The following is an 18,667-nucleotide window of genomic DNA, read 5'->3' as shown; positions in this document are numbered from 1 at the left end:
TGATGTGGGAGATGATGAAGTTTTGCGGATGCAGGGTCATATTTGTATTCCTAATGTGGATGGGCTTCATGAATTAATTCTTGAAGAGGCTCACAGTTCCCAGTATTCAATTCATTCGGGTGCTGCCAAAATGTATCAATATTTGTGGCAACATTATTAGTGGAAGAGAATGAAAAAGGATATAGTTGCATATGTAGCTCGGTGTCTGAATTGTCAGCAAGTTAAGTACGAGCATCAGAGACCTGGTGGTTTGCTTCAGAATTAGAAATTCTTGAGTGGAAGTGGGAGCGTATCACTATGGATTTTGTTATTAGACTCCCACGAACTCAGAGAAAGTTTGACGCAGTATGGGTCATTGTGGATAGGTTTACCAAGTCAGCACATTTCATTCCAGTGGCAAATACCTATTCTTCATAGCGGTTAGCTTAGATTTACATCTGCGAGATTGTCTGCCTTCACAGTGTGCCCGTGTCTATCATTTCTGATCAAGGTATACAGTTCACCTCGCACTTCTAGAGGGCTGTACATCGTGAGTTACGCACGCGGGTTGAGTTGAGTACAACATTTCATCCACAGACATACGGACAGCCAGAGCGCACTACTCAGATATTGGAAGATATGTTTCGCGCTTGTGTTATAGATTTTGGAGGTTCTTGAGATCAGTTCTCGCCACTTGCGGAATTTGCCTATAATAATAACTATCAGTCGAGCATTCAGATGGATCCATATGAAGCATTATACGGTAGATAGTATCGTTCGCTAGTTGGCTGGTTTGAACTTGGAGAGGCTCGGTTGTTGGGTACCGATTTGGTGCAGGATGCCTTGGATAAGGTCAAGATTATTCAGGATCAACTTCGCACAGCACAGTCTAGGCAAAAGAGTTATGCCGACCGTAACGTTCTTGATATTGCATTCATGGTTGAAGAAAGAGTATTGCTCCGGGTTTCACCTATGAAAGGTGTAATGAGGTTCGGAAAGAAGGGCAAGTTGAGCCCTAGGTATATAGGACCCTTTGAAATTCTTGAAAGGGCGGGCAAAGTAGACTACATGCTTGCATTACCACCTAGTTTATCAGCAGTCCATCCGGTTTTCCATGTGTCTATGCTCCATAAATATCATGGTGATCCGTCCCATGTGTTATATTTCAGCTCAGCCCAATTGAACAAAGATTTGACTTATGAGGAGGAGTCGGTAGCCCGGCAGGTCCGACAATTGAGGTCTAAGAGTTATCCATCAGTTCGAGTGCAATGGAGAGGTCAGCCGGTAGAAGCATCTACATGGGAGTCTAAGTCGGACATGCGGAGTAAATATCCACACCTTTTCACCAGCCGAGGTACTTTTCTAATTCCGTTCGAGGACAAACGTTTGTTTTAGAGGTGAAGAATGTGATGACCCAAAATGTCATCTTTAATTTAAACATTTATTTATGTGTTCTATGACCTCGAAAAGTACTATTCATCATTCCTCGACTTGTGTGCGCAGTCCAAATAATTTTTCGGAAAGTTTTTATATGAAAAATTGATTAAAATATGAAATAGAGCTTTAAAACTCAACTGAGTTGACTTTGGTCAACATTTTGAGCAATCGGACCCGGATCAGTATTTTGATAGTTTCAGTAGGTCCGTATCGTGATTTGAGACTTGAGCGTATGCCCGGAATTGAATTCAAAGGTCCTTAGCTCAAATTATCGCTATTTAACGGAAACTAGAAATATAAAGGCTAAAGATTTTAAAAGTTTGACCGTAGAGTTGACTTTATTGATATCGGACTCGGATTGAGATTCCGAAAATTGGAGTAGCTCTATTATGTTATTTATGACTTGTGTGCCAAATTTGAAGTCATTCTGGATTCATTTAACATGTTTCAGCACAAGTTTTGTAAATTGAAAAGTTTGAAACTCATAAGTCCGAATCGAGGTGTGAATTGTAATTTCGATGTTGTTTGACGTGATTTAAAACCCTGAGTAAGTCCGTATTATATTTCGGGACTTGTTGGAATATTCGGACGGTGTCCCGAGGGGCTCGGGTGAGTTTCGGGTGGTTTCGGACTATTTCTAGTCCATTTTAGCTGCTGGTTTTTGGCTACAGCTGTGTTCTATGCGATAGTGGGTCATTGTTCGCGATCACGATGAGTAAAATGGGAGAAATTGACCAGTGCTTCGTGATCGCGGATTACCTTTCACGATCGCATAGAGGAAACTTCTGCTGCACTGACCCGACTTTGGAAGCTTATATCTCGCAATCTATAAGTATTTGGAGATGATCCACAAATAAAAGTTGTAGCCATTTATGTCTAGTTTTCAAAAAAGTAAACGATTTGGCATTTAGAGTTTTGTACAAAACGTTATGGTTATTACTCTACAGTCTGTCCGGGAAGATGTTTGGAAATCGCGATGAAGAAATTTGTGTTACACAGGGGTAACTTTGACAACTTATATCTCGAAATTTATAAGGAATTAGGAGATGGCCAAAACATGAAAGTTGTAGATATTTGTGTCTAGTTTTCAGAAAGATAACCATTTGTTATTTGGAGTTTTGTACAAATAGTTATGACTATTATACTATAGGCTGTCTGGAAGAGTTGGAGAAGGATGTTGGAAAAATTTGTTCTTCGCGATCGCGGGAGAATGGCCGCGATCGCATAGAGTAAAAAATGCTGGAAAATTATTGTGCTTCACGATCGCGGGAGTTTGGCCGCGATCGCATAGGGTAAATGACTGGGCAACAGAACTTAAGTTCTGGAAATGGGATTTCGTCCCATTTTTCACTTCTCACGATTTTGAGCTCGTGTAAGACGAATTTTGGACGATATTTACGGGAAAATATTGGGGTAAGTGTTCCTTATCCTATATTAATTATATTTCATAATTTCATACTCATTTACATCATGAATCCGTGAATTTATGGAAGAAAAGTCAGATTTGTATAAAATCTTCCAAAAATGTAAAATTGAGATTTGAAGGTCAATCCGATGTTGGAATTCGATAATTTTTGTATGGTTGAACTCGTATCGGAACGGGTGTTCGGATTTTATGTATTTTTATTAGATTTAAGACATGGGTCCCACAGTCAATGTTTAAAATAAATTTTGGATTTTAATCCGGAATATTAGTAAAATTCATATGGAATTAATTCCTAAGATTCGTGTTGAGTATATTGAATTATTTGTGATTAGATTTGAAGTTTTTGGACACTAATTCGCGAGGCAAGGGTGTATTGAAATCTTGAGTTGGTTGCAAATTGAGGTAAGTGGCGTGGTTAATCTTGACTTGAGGGAATAAAATCCTTGAATGATTTGTTATATGAAATTCATGTGAATGACGTATAGGCGAGGTGACAAGTGTCTATATGTCGTCAAATTACTTGTTAGCATAATTATTTGAAATCATAAATTATTTTAAGACATAAATTAATTATTATATTAATTATTTCTCGCATATTCCTTGCTCAATATTATGCCTTGAATCCATGCTATAATTGTTACATGTTTATTTGACTTATGTGACTTAATTGCTACTTGACATTTAGTATATTAGAAATTAAATTGCCTATTTTCTCTCTGATTTCCTCAATTAATTGCTACTTGTCATTACTTGTTCCTAAATAATTTATAAATATTGTGTTCATTGTTGCCTAATAATTACTTACTGAATGTGGCATTTATTGGAGTATTTTTATTATATTTAAGAGTTGTTAAATTATATTGTTGGAGTGGGTTGTACACCGCAACGGAAATGAAAAGGAATATATTGGGAGATCGGGTTGCACGCCGCAACAAAAATTTATTGAAGAGTTATATTGTTGGAGTGGGTTGCTCGTCGCGATGGAAATGGATTGAAATAATAGTTGGTTATGACTGCCGAGTTGGCTTCAACTGTTGAAATGAGTTACTTGTTTTATTTCTATTATTGTTGTTATTACTATTATTGCGTACATGTTAATGTAAGTGACCTGCCTTAGGGTCGTCACTACTTCGTCGAGGTTAGGCTCATCACTTACAGAGTACATGCAGTCGGTTGTACTCATACTACACTTTGCACTTATTGTGTAGATTCCGGAGTTGGTCCTACCGGCGTATTGTAGATTCTGCTCAGATTCAGCTACAAGTGGAGACTTGAGGTATAGCTGCACGACGTTCGCAGTTCTGAAGTCCCCTTCTACTTTATTTTAGCTGTGTGCTTTCTTTCATATAACATTATTTTATTCAGACCCTTGTTTGTATTATTCTACAAGCTCGTGCACTTGTGACTCCAGTTTTGGGATGATATTTAGACATCGCTATTATTATGGATTATTCACTTTATTTCAGATTTTATTTCCGCACTTGTTTCTTTGTTATTAAGAAATCTAAAATTGTTAAAAAAAATAGTTTAAATTATTCTAACGTTGTTTTGCCTAACAAGTGAAATATTATGCGCCATCACGGTACTGAAGGTGAGAATTTTGGGCCGTGACATATTTCTTTCACATGGAGCACTAATAATCCACATTCTTTAATAAAGTGATACACTTTTAGTCTCCATGTTTGATATGAAAAAAAAATATTTTCCGAAAAGTATTTTTCAATTTTCTCATGTTTGGTTGGCTTAAATGTTTTGAAAAATATTTTTCTCATCAACTCATTTTTCTCCAATTGGAGAAAAATATTTTCCCTGTCAAGAGAAGAAAACATTTTCCAAAATATTTCTTCAACCTTCCACACCCTTTTCTTCAAGCTTTTCTTCACTATTTACATTTTCTGGCCATATACATAGACTATACATTTATTATACATAATTATACACATATAATACATAAATTATACATATATTATACATCCACCAGCTATTTTTAGTTTAAGTAGTTAGGTAGGCGGCTACTTGGGTTAATTCTTCTTCTTTTTATGATGTAGAAAAAGTATTCTTTCATTTCAACAAAATGATGTAGCAAAAAGTATTTTTTTTTCATGATATAGAAAATGTATTTTATTTCATTTTAATAAAATAAGTACCTTTTCATGTTGTAGAAAGAGTACTTTCTTTTTCAACAAAAAAAGAGTATTTTCTTTTTAGTTGTGTAACACAAATTTCAATGTTGTTTTAGTGAGAAAAAGTAAAGCAACACATTAGTCCCTTTAGGTTTTTATAAATTTTTTAAAAAATAATTAAATTTTTGAAGAAAATAGAGTTTTGAAAATGTTGGGTAATTGGGGTTGGGAGAAGGGGACGGGAGGGGGAAGGGGAGCACGAGAAACATGGTGATTTGAGAGAAGGGGGAGGGGTAAGAAAAGTAGCATAAAATAATTTCTAAAAAATATTTTATTCTCTAAACAAACCAACCAAACAAACAATGAAAAATAAATGATAAGAACTCTTTTTTTAGGAAAATATTTTCTTATGAAATTTTGTTTTTTCATATCTGAAGACTAAAAGTGTATCATTTTATTAAAGAATGTAGATTATTAGTGCTCGATGTAAAAGAAATAGAATTAGTTTGAGTTAAAATACAAAAGATAGTGGACTATTTGGGGTATTTTCTCTGCTAAAGACTGTATATTTCAAATTGGCGTCCAACCAATTTCTACCTAACATCAATGATATGGTGCCCTTATCCTATTTCGAATTTTTTTTCTTATCTCTTAGTTGGTTTGTTGAAAAGGGGAGAATTCATACATACACAAAAACAACAAAAACAGAGAGGAGCAACCATTACATAATCTGTGTTGACTCAGTATGTATCTCAGAATTTTCATCTTCAACATCAATTAAAAAGGTTAGTCAACCATGGTCTTACCTAAACAAAGTTTATTTAACTGAATTTTTATATCTGCAATCGTGTTTTCTGCAATGGCTTTCTTCAGCTTCTTTGTATTCTTTCTCCTGATTAGGTTTTATGCATCAGATCTTGAGAACATGAAAGGAAGGGAAGGAACAGTTACAACAATGGAAAGAGGAAAAGAAATTGAAGGAGAAAGAGAGAAAGGGAAAGCAATCAAATTATCGGTATGTCATACAATTTGTACAGTCATATATAAAAGGGAAGGCACACAACCCTTAATAGTAGTATCTGTTCAAAGTTACCAATAGGTTTCTGCCAGAAGAAAACCAAAGTGTTTTTTCTCTCACTCGCTCATAAATCGTTTTTCTAATTTTCTCCCTAATATAAGTAATATTAAGAATTCTCGAAAGAGGAAGCCTTTGAATTTATGATAATGGGACTCTCAACAGTAATTTCAGTCAAAAGCTACAATTATATACAATTTGAATATAACCTTTTATTGTACAGAATGAGGTAAAAAAATTATATATACATACAACTTATATACAACTTGTATAAAATTATGTTAGTTGTATATATTGTATGCCGTTTATACAACCGACATACAAGATATATACAATTTACTTAATGGTTGCCAAAATATAAAAAGGAAGAGAAAAGCCTTGCCTTCATCTATTGAGTAACAAGAATATATATACAAATAGTAAATCCTAGTCCTAACAAATATGAAAAAATACACCTACGACTTCTACTCGAAAAGTTGTCACCCGTCCTCCCTGAATTATGTGCATAAACACATGTATCCAAATACTTGAACATGCCCATACATAGGCACTCGACCGTATAAAAGCTCATAAGGGGTTTTTCCATTCAAAGTTAAGGACAGAGCTCGATTAATCAAATGGCATGCTGCCAAATACATCCCCCCCCAAAAAAAAAAAAAAAAACTCTATAGGTAAATTACCTTGAAAATGCAAGGCCCGTGCTACATTCAATATGTGATGATGTTTTCTTTCCACGCTTATTGAATTGTCTCTCTATCATTGCAAAAAATTTCTTCACAGTCTGGCTACTTCTTTCTTATCAATCAATAAAAAATCTACCAGCACGCGAATAATCATCTTCAATAATAAAAAATACGATGCACCTCAAGACGAAGTCATTCAATAAGGTCCCCATAAATTACAATGAATTAATTCACAAATGCTAGAAACTCTAAAATTACTCAAAGAAATTTTTTCTCTCTTTTGTTTTGTCCGATGATACACATCACAACTCTTATACAAAACGTCAATTTTTTTTTACATCTACAACAAAAATTGATTAGGTCACTTGTAGAGAAGGATGTCCCAAATGCTTGTACCAAAGATTCAACAAGTCAATGCCACCTATCTTCAGCGCACACACCCTCGACTTGTTCTAAAAATAGTAGAATCCATCTCTTCGTTCACACACTCCGGTCAACATCCTTGAGGTGATGTCATGTATAACACATAAAAGTTTAATGCATAGGAAAAAAATCTGAGAGATCCATCAATCGCGACATAGATTTCAATTGCACGTTAAGCCGGACACAAAGAATATTTTTCAAAACCAAATTTCCTACAAGCTTTGTTGAACCCTCGTTGGTGGCTACAACATTGCTTTCATCAGGCGAAGCACAGGACATCTATATATTTTTCGCACATTATGCAATAATTTTAAACAACCCGACATATGATTAGATGTCCATGTGTCAATGATCCTTTATGATCTTTCTTTTTGGTTCCAATATGTTAATTTTTGAGGTTATGCCTCTTTTCCTCTCCCTAAATTGATCCTCTAACCTTTGAATCTTAGTATTCATTGGGCAACAAAGAAATATAAAGATGAAAATGTGATTAAATGCTAGGTTTAAGTGATTATTTCCTCCTTTGCTTAATCACCTCTACTTCCTTTACTTCACCTCATACTTACACACAAGCACGAATCCCTTTCTTAAAACTCATGACTTATGTTGCTCTTCTAACACCTTATATAGAATGAATAACTTTAAATAGAATGATCATAAGAAATATTAAGAGAAAGGGATTGAAAAAAAAAACTAATGACTTATGTTACTCTTCTAACACCTTATATAGAAGGGAAAATGCATAAGTATCCCCTGACCTATAGTCAGATTTCCAATTACACACTTTATCTTTGCGGGGGTCCTATTATCCCCCTGAACTATTTTGAAGTAGAATAAATTCACCCTTAAAACACCACAATATTTTTTTTAGGAGGTGAACCACACTCGCTTGACACATGGTATTTCATTAAATTTTTTATTTATTTCTTATTCTCTTCCTCATTTTCTCTTCTTTTTTCCTTTCTTCTTTATCTATTTGATTTATGTCACCTAGCCAAGCTGAACAACAAGGATTCACCTTAATGTCTTCAATCAGTGACTTCTTTTTTTTTTTTGTTTTTTGTTAAGCTTGGCTTAAGGTCTTTAATGGCTACTGTGGTTGAGGGTTTTGGATGGTGGTTGTGGGCGGCGTAATCAAAATTAAAAGGTGAGTGATGGTGAATGATCTTGAGTATATATGTGCTGTTGGGTTAGAAAAAAAATTCTTTCGGTTAAAATTTCATTGACCACATTTTTTTCCGGCGTAGAAAAGATTTTCCGATGATAGATATTTTTTCAGATCTGAGTATATTTTGTTTTGCATATGAATAAATCTTTTTGAGAGTGTTATTGTGTGTGATAGGAGGAGAAAGAAGAAGCATATTAGCATGATAAATGAAAGAAGAAAAGCCAGACAACGTCGCCGGCGAATGATGTCGAAAAGTGAAGACGGAACTGTAGGAGAAAAGAAAAGAAGTAAAAGAAGTCAAAGGAAAAGAACAGAAAAAAGGAAACGTGAGAAATTATATATTTAATTTTAAAATATTAAGAAAGTAAATTTTTTCTATAAATTAAAATTATAATTTTGCCTCACTCTCTCAGGGAGAGTGAAATATACACACGCTCTGCTACATAAGCCTTTAGGGTGCAAATAATTCTATTTCAAAATAGTTCAGGGGTAATAGCCCCCGTAAAGATAAAGTGTGTAGTTGAAATCCGACTATAGGTCATGGGGGTACTTATGCATTTTCCCTATATAGAATGAATAACTTTAAATAGAATGATCATAAGAAATATTAAGAGAAAGGGATTGAAAAAAAAAATCAAAGTAAATCGCCAACAATGGTACCTTGCCTTCTCTTCTATTACATGACTGTATCTATATTCATTCTATTTTTTTCACGGCATATAATGGATCCATTGATTTGTTATGTATGTGAAGGGAAATCAAGTGAGTTACGATCAAGCGGACTCAATATTGTTGGAGCCATGGGGAGGCACTGGTGGATCAGAATGGAATTACATGCTGAAAAGTCCTATTAAAGAAATATTGATTGCTCATGGAGATGTTATAGACTCCATCATGTTCAAAACCATTATTGAACAAGGTACTACCATCGACTCACCAAAGTTTGGTGGGGATGGTGGTCAAAGAGACAAGGTAAGTCCAAAAATATTGTGGTCAACATATTTATTTCTCGTAATTGTCACGTTCTTCTCAAGTTTATTTTGTGTCATGTCATAGCAATGAGCTTAAATTATGTAAAAAATTTAATTATTAAGACAATTAAACCAGTTATTCGTTTATCTTACAACCTTCAAATTACCTTATCAAACTCTTGATATGAAAAATCATGTAATAGGTTAACTTAATATGATAGTGTAGCAACGTTTTGCAATTTTAGTATACACAGTGTAAAATCTATAGTTATATAAGCATCTTTCAAGTCAAAGATGTGAATGAACTTGTTGCTTCATATTTAAACAAGAGTGGGTTGCTCTAGTGGTGAGCACCCTCCACTTCCAACCAAGAGGTTGTGAGTTCGAGTCACCCCAAGAGCAAGGTGGGGAGTTCTTGGAGGGAGGGAGCCGAGGGTCTATCGGAAACAGCCTCTCTACCCCAGGGTAGGGGTAAGGTCTGCGTACAAATTACCCTTCCCAGACCCCACTAGTGGAATTATACTGGGTCGTTGTTGTTGTTGCTTCATATTTAAGTTTGATGCTTCCTTTGCATTGGGGGATTCAACTAAGTGTCCAAATTTGCTTTAGGTCAGAGATTTTGAATCCTAATATGACATGCTTGCACTTTTCTGAATTCTTGTCAAAATTCACGACTCTGCTACTTATTTAATCGATATGTAATTTGCAATAAACTCAGGTTGTTATTGAAGCGACTCCATTGGAATATTTAACAGGCATCAAGGGGACATTTGGACGTTTTTACGACCATTCGGTTATAAAATCTCTATGTTTTATAACTAATGCAAAGAATTATGGACCATTTGGGTGTGAGGCTGGTGGAACCCCATTTTCACTTGTAATGAAAGAAGGTGTAGCTATTGTGGGATTTCACGGGCGTTCTGGGTTGTACCTTGATGCTATTGGTGTTTATTTGCAGAAACTTGCTCCTCCCACTTCAGCAAAGGAACCTATGGTTGAAGACATTGAAATCTGTGACGTATGTTGTGATTATTCCCACCTTCACATAATCACCTCTACTTCCGTTTCTTCACTAAATACTTCAGCAAATGAACCCGAAGCTAAAAATATTGAGGCAAATGAACGTATGGTTGAAGAAATCGAAATCCATGACGTCTATACTACTTTTTCTCTTAATATCATGAATCGGATAAATTTTATTTCTTGTTTATTCTATTTTATTTCTTCCCAATTAATTGTGACTTTATATACTAAACCAACAGATGCATGCCATGTGTCTGCACATAAAGTTCTTTCACTTAATATATATTCTTTCGTTATTAAATCGCTTAACCATTATAAGTTAGTATGATTTGGTATAAATACCGAGTATGAGCAAGTTTTTGCTACCAGAGACATGTGCATTCACTATTTTATAACAAAGAATAGGAACTTATTGATAGAATTATAAACTTCTTGTTGTAAGAATAAAGAAAAAAACAACTAAACATTATAAAGCTTATCAATCCTGGTTAGTTATGATTTTCAAGAGGTTGTGTTTATATGTTTGACAGTTACTTATATTCATCTCTTCCTCAGAATGGTTAGAATAAATCTTCACTAAATCGTCCATCCCTCTGTTTAGTGCATAATGTAGTAAATTGAGGGGGGTGGGGACGGGGACACCAGCCGAACATATTCTTTTAATGCAGTTGAACATATGCATAGTAAACCATTTTCTTGACATGCTTATTTTGGATACATAACTAGTTGCTCAAACTCTAAGAACATAATATATAGAGAATTAACTGTCTTTCTTTGTGAGAATTTGATATAATGTTTGGTCTTTTGGCAGGTGTCATTTTCTACCCTTCGCAAGGACACTCTCAATGTTCTGGATTTCATAGAGAGCTTAAAGAATGAAGAAATTCAAAAAGCTGTTGACGTGGATCTAACTGAAAAGATGGTATTGGAGCTGGACTTCCTCCTTTTGAATCTCCATCATCTTTCCAAGTATCATGCTGAACAACTTTCTCCATTCATGACAGAATATGAGATTCTTCAGAATGTATGTGGCAATATAAGAGATTTCCACGAGTTGATAGTGAATGGTTGCGTTGGGCATGAGATTGTTGAATATGTCTTACCTCAGTTTCAACTAATGGCTGAGAGAGTAGGACGCTTCCTATGGCCTAATCAAATTGGTGGGCACTCTCGACTCTTCAAGCTAGAACATCTATTCTTTGAGATTATTCCAACTCAGTTGGAGGTTATGCACATATGTTTTACAAATTTGAACGCTTCAACATCAGCAGAAGTTGGACACTTTATTAAGAAGCTCCTAGAAACCTCTCCGGACATTCTTAGAGAATATCTGATTCATCTACAAGAGCACATGATAAATGTTATTACCGCTAGCACTCCAGGGGCTCGAAACATTCATATCATGATAGAGTTCCTATTAATCATTCTCACTGATGTGCCTAAGGACTTTATTCATATTGGCAAGTTGTTTGAATTCCTAGCACGTGTTGGAGCACTAACCAGGGACGTATCAGCTATTGCTCGCGACTTAGAAGAGAAATCAAAGAATGGAGAGAGTACCAATGTAACAAACAGTGCAACTCTAGGCTTGCTTGAAAATATTGAACTCCTGAAGAGAGAACTCAAAGATGTTTACTTGAAAGCTCCGGACTCATCTCAACTCTGCTTTCCCATGAGTGATGGACCCCTGTTCATGCATCTTCTACTTAGACACCTAAATGATTTGCTCAATTCCAATGCTTATTTAGTTGCTTTGATAAAGGAAGAAATCAGGCTGGTGAAAGAAGATCTAGAATTCATAAGATCTTTCTTCGGGAATGTTGAGCAAAAATTGTATAAAGATCTCTGGGCAGGTATTTTAGATGTGGCATACGTGACAAAAGATGTCATTGATTCAATTATTGTAAGAGATAATGGCCTCTTGCATCTTATTTTCTCACTTCCCGTTGCCATAGAAAAGATCAATCTTATCAAAGAAGATGTCTCAAATTTATTTGAGAAGATTCCCAGCAACATGGGCGTCATTGTTGTAAACTCTCCCAACAAGCCATTTGAGCGCAATTCATCAATAGCTGGAAAAATAATCGTAGGTTTTAAAGAGGAGACATATTTGATAATTAGGAAGCTCACCAGTGGACCGAAAACGCTAGATGTCATTTCGATCACTGGTATGCCAGGTTCCGGTAAAACTACTTTAGCGTACAAAGTGTATAATGATAAGTCAGTTTTTGGTCATTTTGACATCCGTGCATGGTGTACAGTCGATCAAAAGTATGACGAGATGGAGTTGCTGAAAAAACTATTTAATCAAGTTACTAGCTCAACTTTGAAATTCAGTGAGAATATTGATGTTGCTGATGAGCTACGAAAATATCTTTTTGGAAAGAGGTACCTTATAGTCTTAGATGATTTGTGGGACACTGCAGCATGGGATGAGTTGACAAGACCTTTTCCTGAAGTTGAGAAAGGAAGTCGAGTTATTTTGACGACTCGAGAAAAGAAAGTGGCTATGCATGCACAACGCCACAGTGATCCTCTTGACCTTCGATTGCTAAGACCGGAAGAAAGTTGGGAGTTATTAGAGAAAAAGGTCTTTGGAAAAGAAAGTTGCCCTGATGAACTAGTGGATGTTGGAGAAGAGATAGTCCAAAACTGTAAACGGCTTCCTTTGGTGGTTGATTTGATTGCTGGAGTCATTGCGGGGAAGGAAAAGAAAAGGAGTGTGTGGCTTGAAGTTCGAAATAATTTGAATTCCTTCATTTTCCAGAAAGAGGAGGACGTGATGAAGGTTATAGAATTAAGTTATGACCATTTACCTGATCCCTTAAAGTCGTGCTTACTTTACTTTGCAAGTTATCGGAAGGACAGAGCAATTCCAGTCGAACTTTTGAAAAGATTCTGGCGTGCCGAAGGATTTGCGGAAGACACAGAGATGAACAGTGTGGAAGAAGTGATGGATGTTTATTTGGATAATTTAATTTCCAGTAGCTTGGTAATTTCTTTCAATGAGATAGGTAAACACACGACTTGCCAAATTCATGATCTTGTGCATGACTTTTGTTTGATAAAAGCAAGAGAGGAAAAGTTGTTTGACGAGATAAGTTCAAGTGCTCCATCATCATCTTCTTCAGATCTGATGCCACGTCAAATGAACATTGAATATGGTCAGGGGCACTTTGGGCATAACAATTTCGATTCAAAAAATAAAAGGCATTCTGGTAAACACCTCTATTCTTTGAGGATAACTGACCACATATATCATGACAATAGTCTTCTTTATGATATATGCCACCTAAGACACTTGAGGCTTCTTAGAGTGTTGCAACTGGATAGCTTTTTTATCAGGGCGAATGATTCTTTGCTGAATAAAATATGCACATTGGTTCATTTGAGGTACTTATACATTCGGACAGAAGTTAAATCTCTGCCTTCGTCTTTTTCAAATCTCTGGAATCTGGAAACTCTGTGGGTGAATAAAAGTGGACCCCCCTTGGTAATATTACCAACAATTTGGAATCTTGTAAAGTTGCGAGTGCTGGGCATAGCTGATTGTTCTTTCTTTAATTTGGATACAGATGAACCAATACTGGTAGCAGAGGACTCAAAGTTAGTGAGCTTGAGATTACTACTGGGACTCGAAGTTTCCTATTCAAAAGAAACAGAGGATATTTTCAAAAGGTTTCCCAATCTTCAAGAGCTTCGATTTGATCTCAAGGAATCATGGGATTGTTCAACAGGGCGATATTGGTTCCCGAAATTGGACTTCCTAAATGAACTAGAATCTCTCAAAGTAACTTTTAAAAGTTCAAATTCAAATGATAGTGTGCTCTCTGTAGCGACAAATCGGCTTTGGGATTTTCACTTCCCTTCGAGTGTGAAAATGTTGTGTTTGTGTGAGTTTCCTCTGACATCCGATTTACTATCAACAATAGGAAGACTGTCCAACCTTGAACAGCTGTACCTTAAAAACGCAATCATCGAGGGGGAGGAATGGAACATGGGGGAGGAAGACACATTCCAGAATCTCAAATGTTTGACATTGCAGCGAGTGAATCTTTCTAAGTGGGAGGTTAGAGAGGAATCCTTTCCTGCGCTTGAGAAATTACGACTGCGGTACTGTCGTAGGCTTAAGGAGATTCCGCCTAGTTTCGGGGATATTTGTTCCTTAAAAAGTATCGAACTGGTGAGGAGCCGTCGACTTGAATCATCTGCTCTGAAGATTAAGCAAGATGTTGAAGATATGATGGGGGATATTCAGGTCCTTGTTTATAACTGATCAAGTCTTGAGCACTTTTACCCTTGGAAAATATGTGAGTATAGACGAATTTATTATCTCATTTTTATTATATGTGGCAGAGTTTGACCAGTTGAATCTTCTTTTGCAGAATGCATGTAAGGAATACATCCAGCTTTAGAGGCTAAAGATAAATCCAGCATTCTCCCTGCTAGTTACATTTGTTCTTTCAAATTGTTGTTCTTGTATAATCTCTTTTCTTCGGCATGGCTTGAATTGTTTGCATATCATATGTTACTCCTCAAGTCCAGAAACATACATGGGAGTGCAATGATGGAATAATACTTTTAGGAAGTGGATTTGGAGGATAGCAAGAAGTGGGAAACCTCTGTACTATATGAATGTTATCTTATATCTCAGCTTTTTCAAGTTTTTATATATTTTTCACAATCAGTCCAGCATAGAGTTTCAATTGTGATGCAGGCTGGTGGAATTCACACGCACCAAGAATAAGCCCATAGACGTATTTGGAGTTGAGGCTGGCTGTATAACAGTGAAGATGTGAATTCACTTTACATAACAGTGAAGAAAGAGTAGATGGTGGTGCAACTTCAACTGTAATGCAGAAAATTCAAATTCTCTGGTCTTTATACCTACCTCGCTGGCTGCCAGTGGTGAGGCGCAACAAGTTGATGCACATGGGATGAAAGAAACAAGTGCAATTAGATGCAGCTGTAGTTACATGTGTAGATAATTTTTCTGCACAGGCTGCTGCTACTCTTGCTCGGTCTTCTGTGAAACAACAAACAAGAAGCTCACACTTTCATCCTCCCAAATTGACAATGCCTTGATTGTTGTTCAACAGCCCGGCTCAACTGCAGCACTAGTTTTAGTGATGCTAAGCTTCGATAGCACTCTGTCACAGACTCGCCAATTTTGGCTGCAAAAGCTAACTCATGATGTGAAAAGTTGTGAACTGCTTGTAAACTGTCCGGAAATCTCTCTCCAATGTAGGCTACTTGGGCATTCAACTTGGGTTGAAGCCATGTTTTCTTTCTTTTTCGCTATGGCATCTTTTTTCATATTTCCTGTTCCTTTCTTTTTACTGTTCAAAGATAATCCACGATTTTAAGTCTGTGAATGTAAAATACCACCACAACACTACGCCTTTAATGTGTGCTAATGAGTTCAAGTGATTGTATAACCTGCAAGTGACATGCTTGAATATAGGCGAGTACAGTGATGAAAAAGTTATGAATGCAATACAATGCCATTAATGAACAGTGTGATAAGTTTGTAGTTTCGAAGCAATTTAATCAATTGTAAAAAGAAGAGCCTACAAATAGGCAAATAACAGATACTAAAAGTTCAACAAATGGAATTCCATTTGCATCATGTTGAAAGGTCATGACATGCAATTGACAAATCCACAAGTGGGATCTGGGGAGAGTAGTCAGAGGCAAATCCACGACTTAAATTCTATGGGTTCAACTTTTGGAATTTTTAGTAATGAACCCATTATATTTTTAAAGTTATGAGTTCATATCTATTATTGTTGCAATTTTAATAGATTCTTACACATAAATTTATGCTCCGCATTGAAAGTTATGAATTCAGTTGAACCCGTTATCTTAATATTACATATGCCCCTGAAGGTAGTGTGTACGCAACCTTACCCCTATCTTGTGCAGGTCGAAAAATTGTTTTCGATAGACCCTCGGCTCAGTCCAACAAAGTCGCAACATATATATAACAATGAAAAGAGTCATGGAAAACAGCACATACACGGGTGTACATGCCCCCTCCCGCCCAAACATATAATAGTAACGAACAACAGGAAGAGTTCAAACTCTTTATTTGTAACCAATTCAGTGTTGTCAAAGGCGCGCTTAAAGACCTCTTAAGCCCTGAAGCGAGCACGAACCAGGTTGAGCGCTTCGCCTCGCTTAGCGGGCACTTCAGTGCCGTGATCACGGCTCTAAGACATGTTTTTCCTTGCCAATGAGCATAATCCTGAGGATCGATACCAAATTGATATTTTCCTTTACTATACTTTTTTCAATTTCTTTGTCCATATATTTGTTATTCATGCTTATGATTATTAGTTTTGGACGATACTTACATATATGTATTTTTTTTTCTCTATTGCGCTTTTCTTCAATAGAGCTCACGCTTTATTTGCGCCTTGTGCTTAAAGCCCCAATCCTTTTTGCACTTTTCGCCTGTGATAATACTGAACTAATTGCTGTGAAGTCTTTCAATAAATGGTAAAATTTATGGGATATGAGCTTCGATCCTCTCCATAACTTTTAGCTCCCAATGTTACCACCACAACCAGCAGTGCAAATACACAAGGCCCGGGCAAATAAATGCATGAGAAAGATTAACATAGAACTAATACCTGCACCCTTCCTAAACAGAAGCCACAGAGCAATTCCCGTTACTGTATCGCGTTGATGTTGCATCTTCATCAATTATCCAAACAAAGTTATGTTAAATTTCGAATTTCAGTGATGACTAAAAACAAAAGTTAAACACTCTCTACTAATGTATCTATCGCATGTGCAGGTTAACAATGCAAATCACAAGAAGGAAAGTGCATCAGAGTAGGGAAGAAACAAAGGAAGGTCCAATGGCAACTATCACATTCAAATCCTTCTATCAAGTGCGTACATCAGGAAAACAAGGAAAGAAAGTGAATCAGTCAACTATGCAAAATAGACAGAAGACTATCAAGGAAGGAGGAGGGAATCAATCAATTGTGCAAAATCAACGGAAGACTCAACTTCAGTGATTGGAAATAAGTTCAAGGCAAATCCAACATATTAACTAAGCATGAATCTGGCCCTGATTCGTAGACCGGATTCAAGAGGCAACATTTGGGTCCTACTCTTAGAATACATTACCTCAAAAGAAAAATTATATAATCAACGATTTTCCAAAATCTCATAGAAATGAACCAACAGCCTCATTAAGCTCTATATAAGAAGGGAAGAAAGGACTGGGATTTTACGCAACTTTCATACAAGTTTTCAATCTTTCTACTTCGTAAAAACATTGTATTCCTAAGCTTACTAGTGTTGCAAAAGATAGAGAGAAAAAAGAAAGCGATTGAAAGATTGTGTCAAGAATTTATTTGTTACTCGTTGGTGGTAAACGTGAAGAAAATCACTCTCATTTTGTAATTGTTCGATTGAAGATCTAAGAGAACCCTTGTGACCCAAGGGAACTGGATGTACGTGCTACATCAGTACACGAACTAGTATAAAAATCTATGTCTCTCCTATATATTTTTATTACTCTCAGTTACTTTTATTTGTTGTACTAATTATTGTCTGCAGAACCTTGGTAGTCAACTAAGAACAAAGTTAGTCGACTAAAGATTTTTTACAATTCACCCTCCCTCCTTGTACTTTCAATTGATATTAGAGCAAGTCTCACACTCAAAAGAAATTATTTGCTTAAAAGCAATGTGAGTAAAAAATCATGTGAACAAACATTGTTGTTGGAGTACTATTTAAAGAAGGAACATCACAAGTCAGGCCACGTACTTCAATTGACAATATTTATCACATTGGAAAGTGCGTATGGAACCATATGCAAAGTCATATGACATCAAAGTCTGGCGTGTCATAAAAAAAGGGAGATCTCCCCACGCCACAAGGAAAAAAGGACTAAACTACTGAAGGCTGGGTATCTTCTGATCCACTAGACTTAGATGATTATACTGACGAACGGGCTGATATGGTGCAAGTAAATACCAAAGCCAAGAACCTCATGTATAATGCAATAAGTGGTGAGGAATATAAAAAGATCTCAAGCTATGAGACTGCGAAGCAAATATGGGTCAAACTAGAAGGTACCTATAAAGGAACAAACAAGGTCAAATAAACAAGAATAAATCTACTGGTTCATGACTATGAATTATTTCAAATGAAGGATGGAGAATCAGTGGAAGAGATATTCTCTCGATTCAGCAAAATTGTTGGAGACCTGAAATCCTTTGGTAGACCAGTCAAAAATAGAGAACAAGTCAAGAAAATATTGAGAAGTCTACCTACAGTCTAGAAACCCAAAGTCATTACATTGGAATGCCTAGACCTTGATAAAATGTTATATGATGAT

At 36.1% G+C, this 18,667-nt stretch overlaps 1 protein-coding gene across 8 annotated transcripts; it reads left to right on the top strand.

The window, feature by feature from the left end:
* The first annotated feature begins 5,535 nt into the window (after positions 1 to 5,535).
* On the top strand, positions 5,536 to 15,626 carry LOC142171505 (putative late blight resistance protein homolog R1A-3). Of its 8 annotated transcripts, none has more exons than XR_012701044.1 (7): positions 5,542 to 5,750; positions 5,866 to 5,980; positions 9,068 to 9,286; positions 10,004 to 10,303; positions 11,120 to 13,801; positions 13,884 to 14,618; positions 14,694 to 15,626. XR_012701044.1 is itself a non-coding variant. In XM_075233969.1 (7 exons), the coding sequence occupies exons 4-6, from the start codon at positions 9,149 to 9,151 to the stop codon at positions 14,582 to 14,584; spliced, it is 3,903 nt and encodes a 1,300-aa protein (XP_075090070.1). In that variant the 5' UTR covers positions 5,546 to 5,750; positions 5,880 to 5,980; positions 8,215 to 8,293; positions 9,068 to 9,148; the 3' UTR covers positions 14,585 to 14,618; positions 14,694 to 15,626. The 8 variants fall into 8 exon arrangements, 6 of the variants coding, with proteins under 6 accessions (XP_075090072.1, XP_075090068.1, XP_075090070.1 ...); XM_075233969.1 differs by adding an exon at positions 8,215 to 8,293 and having other exon boundaries at positions 5,546 to 5,750; positions 5,880 to 5,980; positions 11,120 to 14,618; XM_075233968.1 differs by adding an exon at positions 8,215 to 8,293 and having other exon boundaries at positions 5,546 to 5,750; positions 11,120 to 14,618.
* Positions 15,627 to 18,667: the final 3,041 nt, after the last annotated feature.

This window comes from Nicotiana tabacum, chromosome 17 (genome assembly GCF_000715075.1).
Source record: "Nicotiana tabacum cultivar K326 chromosome 17, ASM71507v2, whole genome shotgun sequence".
NCBI classification, from domain to species: Eukaryota; Viridiplantae; Streptophyta; class Magnoliopsida; order Solanales; family Solanaceae; genus Nicotiana; species Nicotiana tabacum.
This window is presented reverse-complemented; position numbering and strand designations above follow the sequence as displayed.

Bases quoted from the DNA above. Each gene is read 5' to 3' on its own strand.
- LOC142171505 (XM_075233967.1), top strand. From the start codon at position 5,891: ATGAAAGGAAGGGAAGGAACAGTTACAACAATGGAAAGAGGAAAAGAA. The intron at 9,287-10,003 runs GTAAGTCCAAAA...CAATAAACTCAG, and splicing joins ATGGTGGTCAAAGAGACAAG to GTTGTTATTGAAGCGACTCC. The intron at 10,304-11,119 runs GTATGTTGTGAT...GTCTTTTGGCAG, and splicing joins AAGACATTGAAATCTGTGAC to GTGTCATTTTCTACCCTTCG.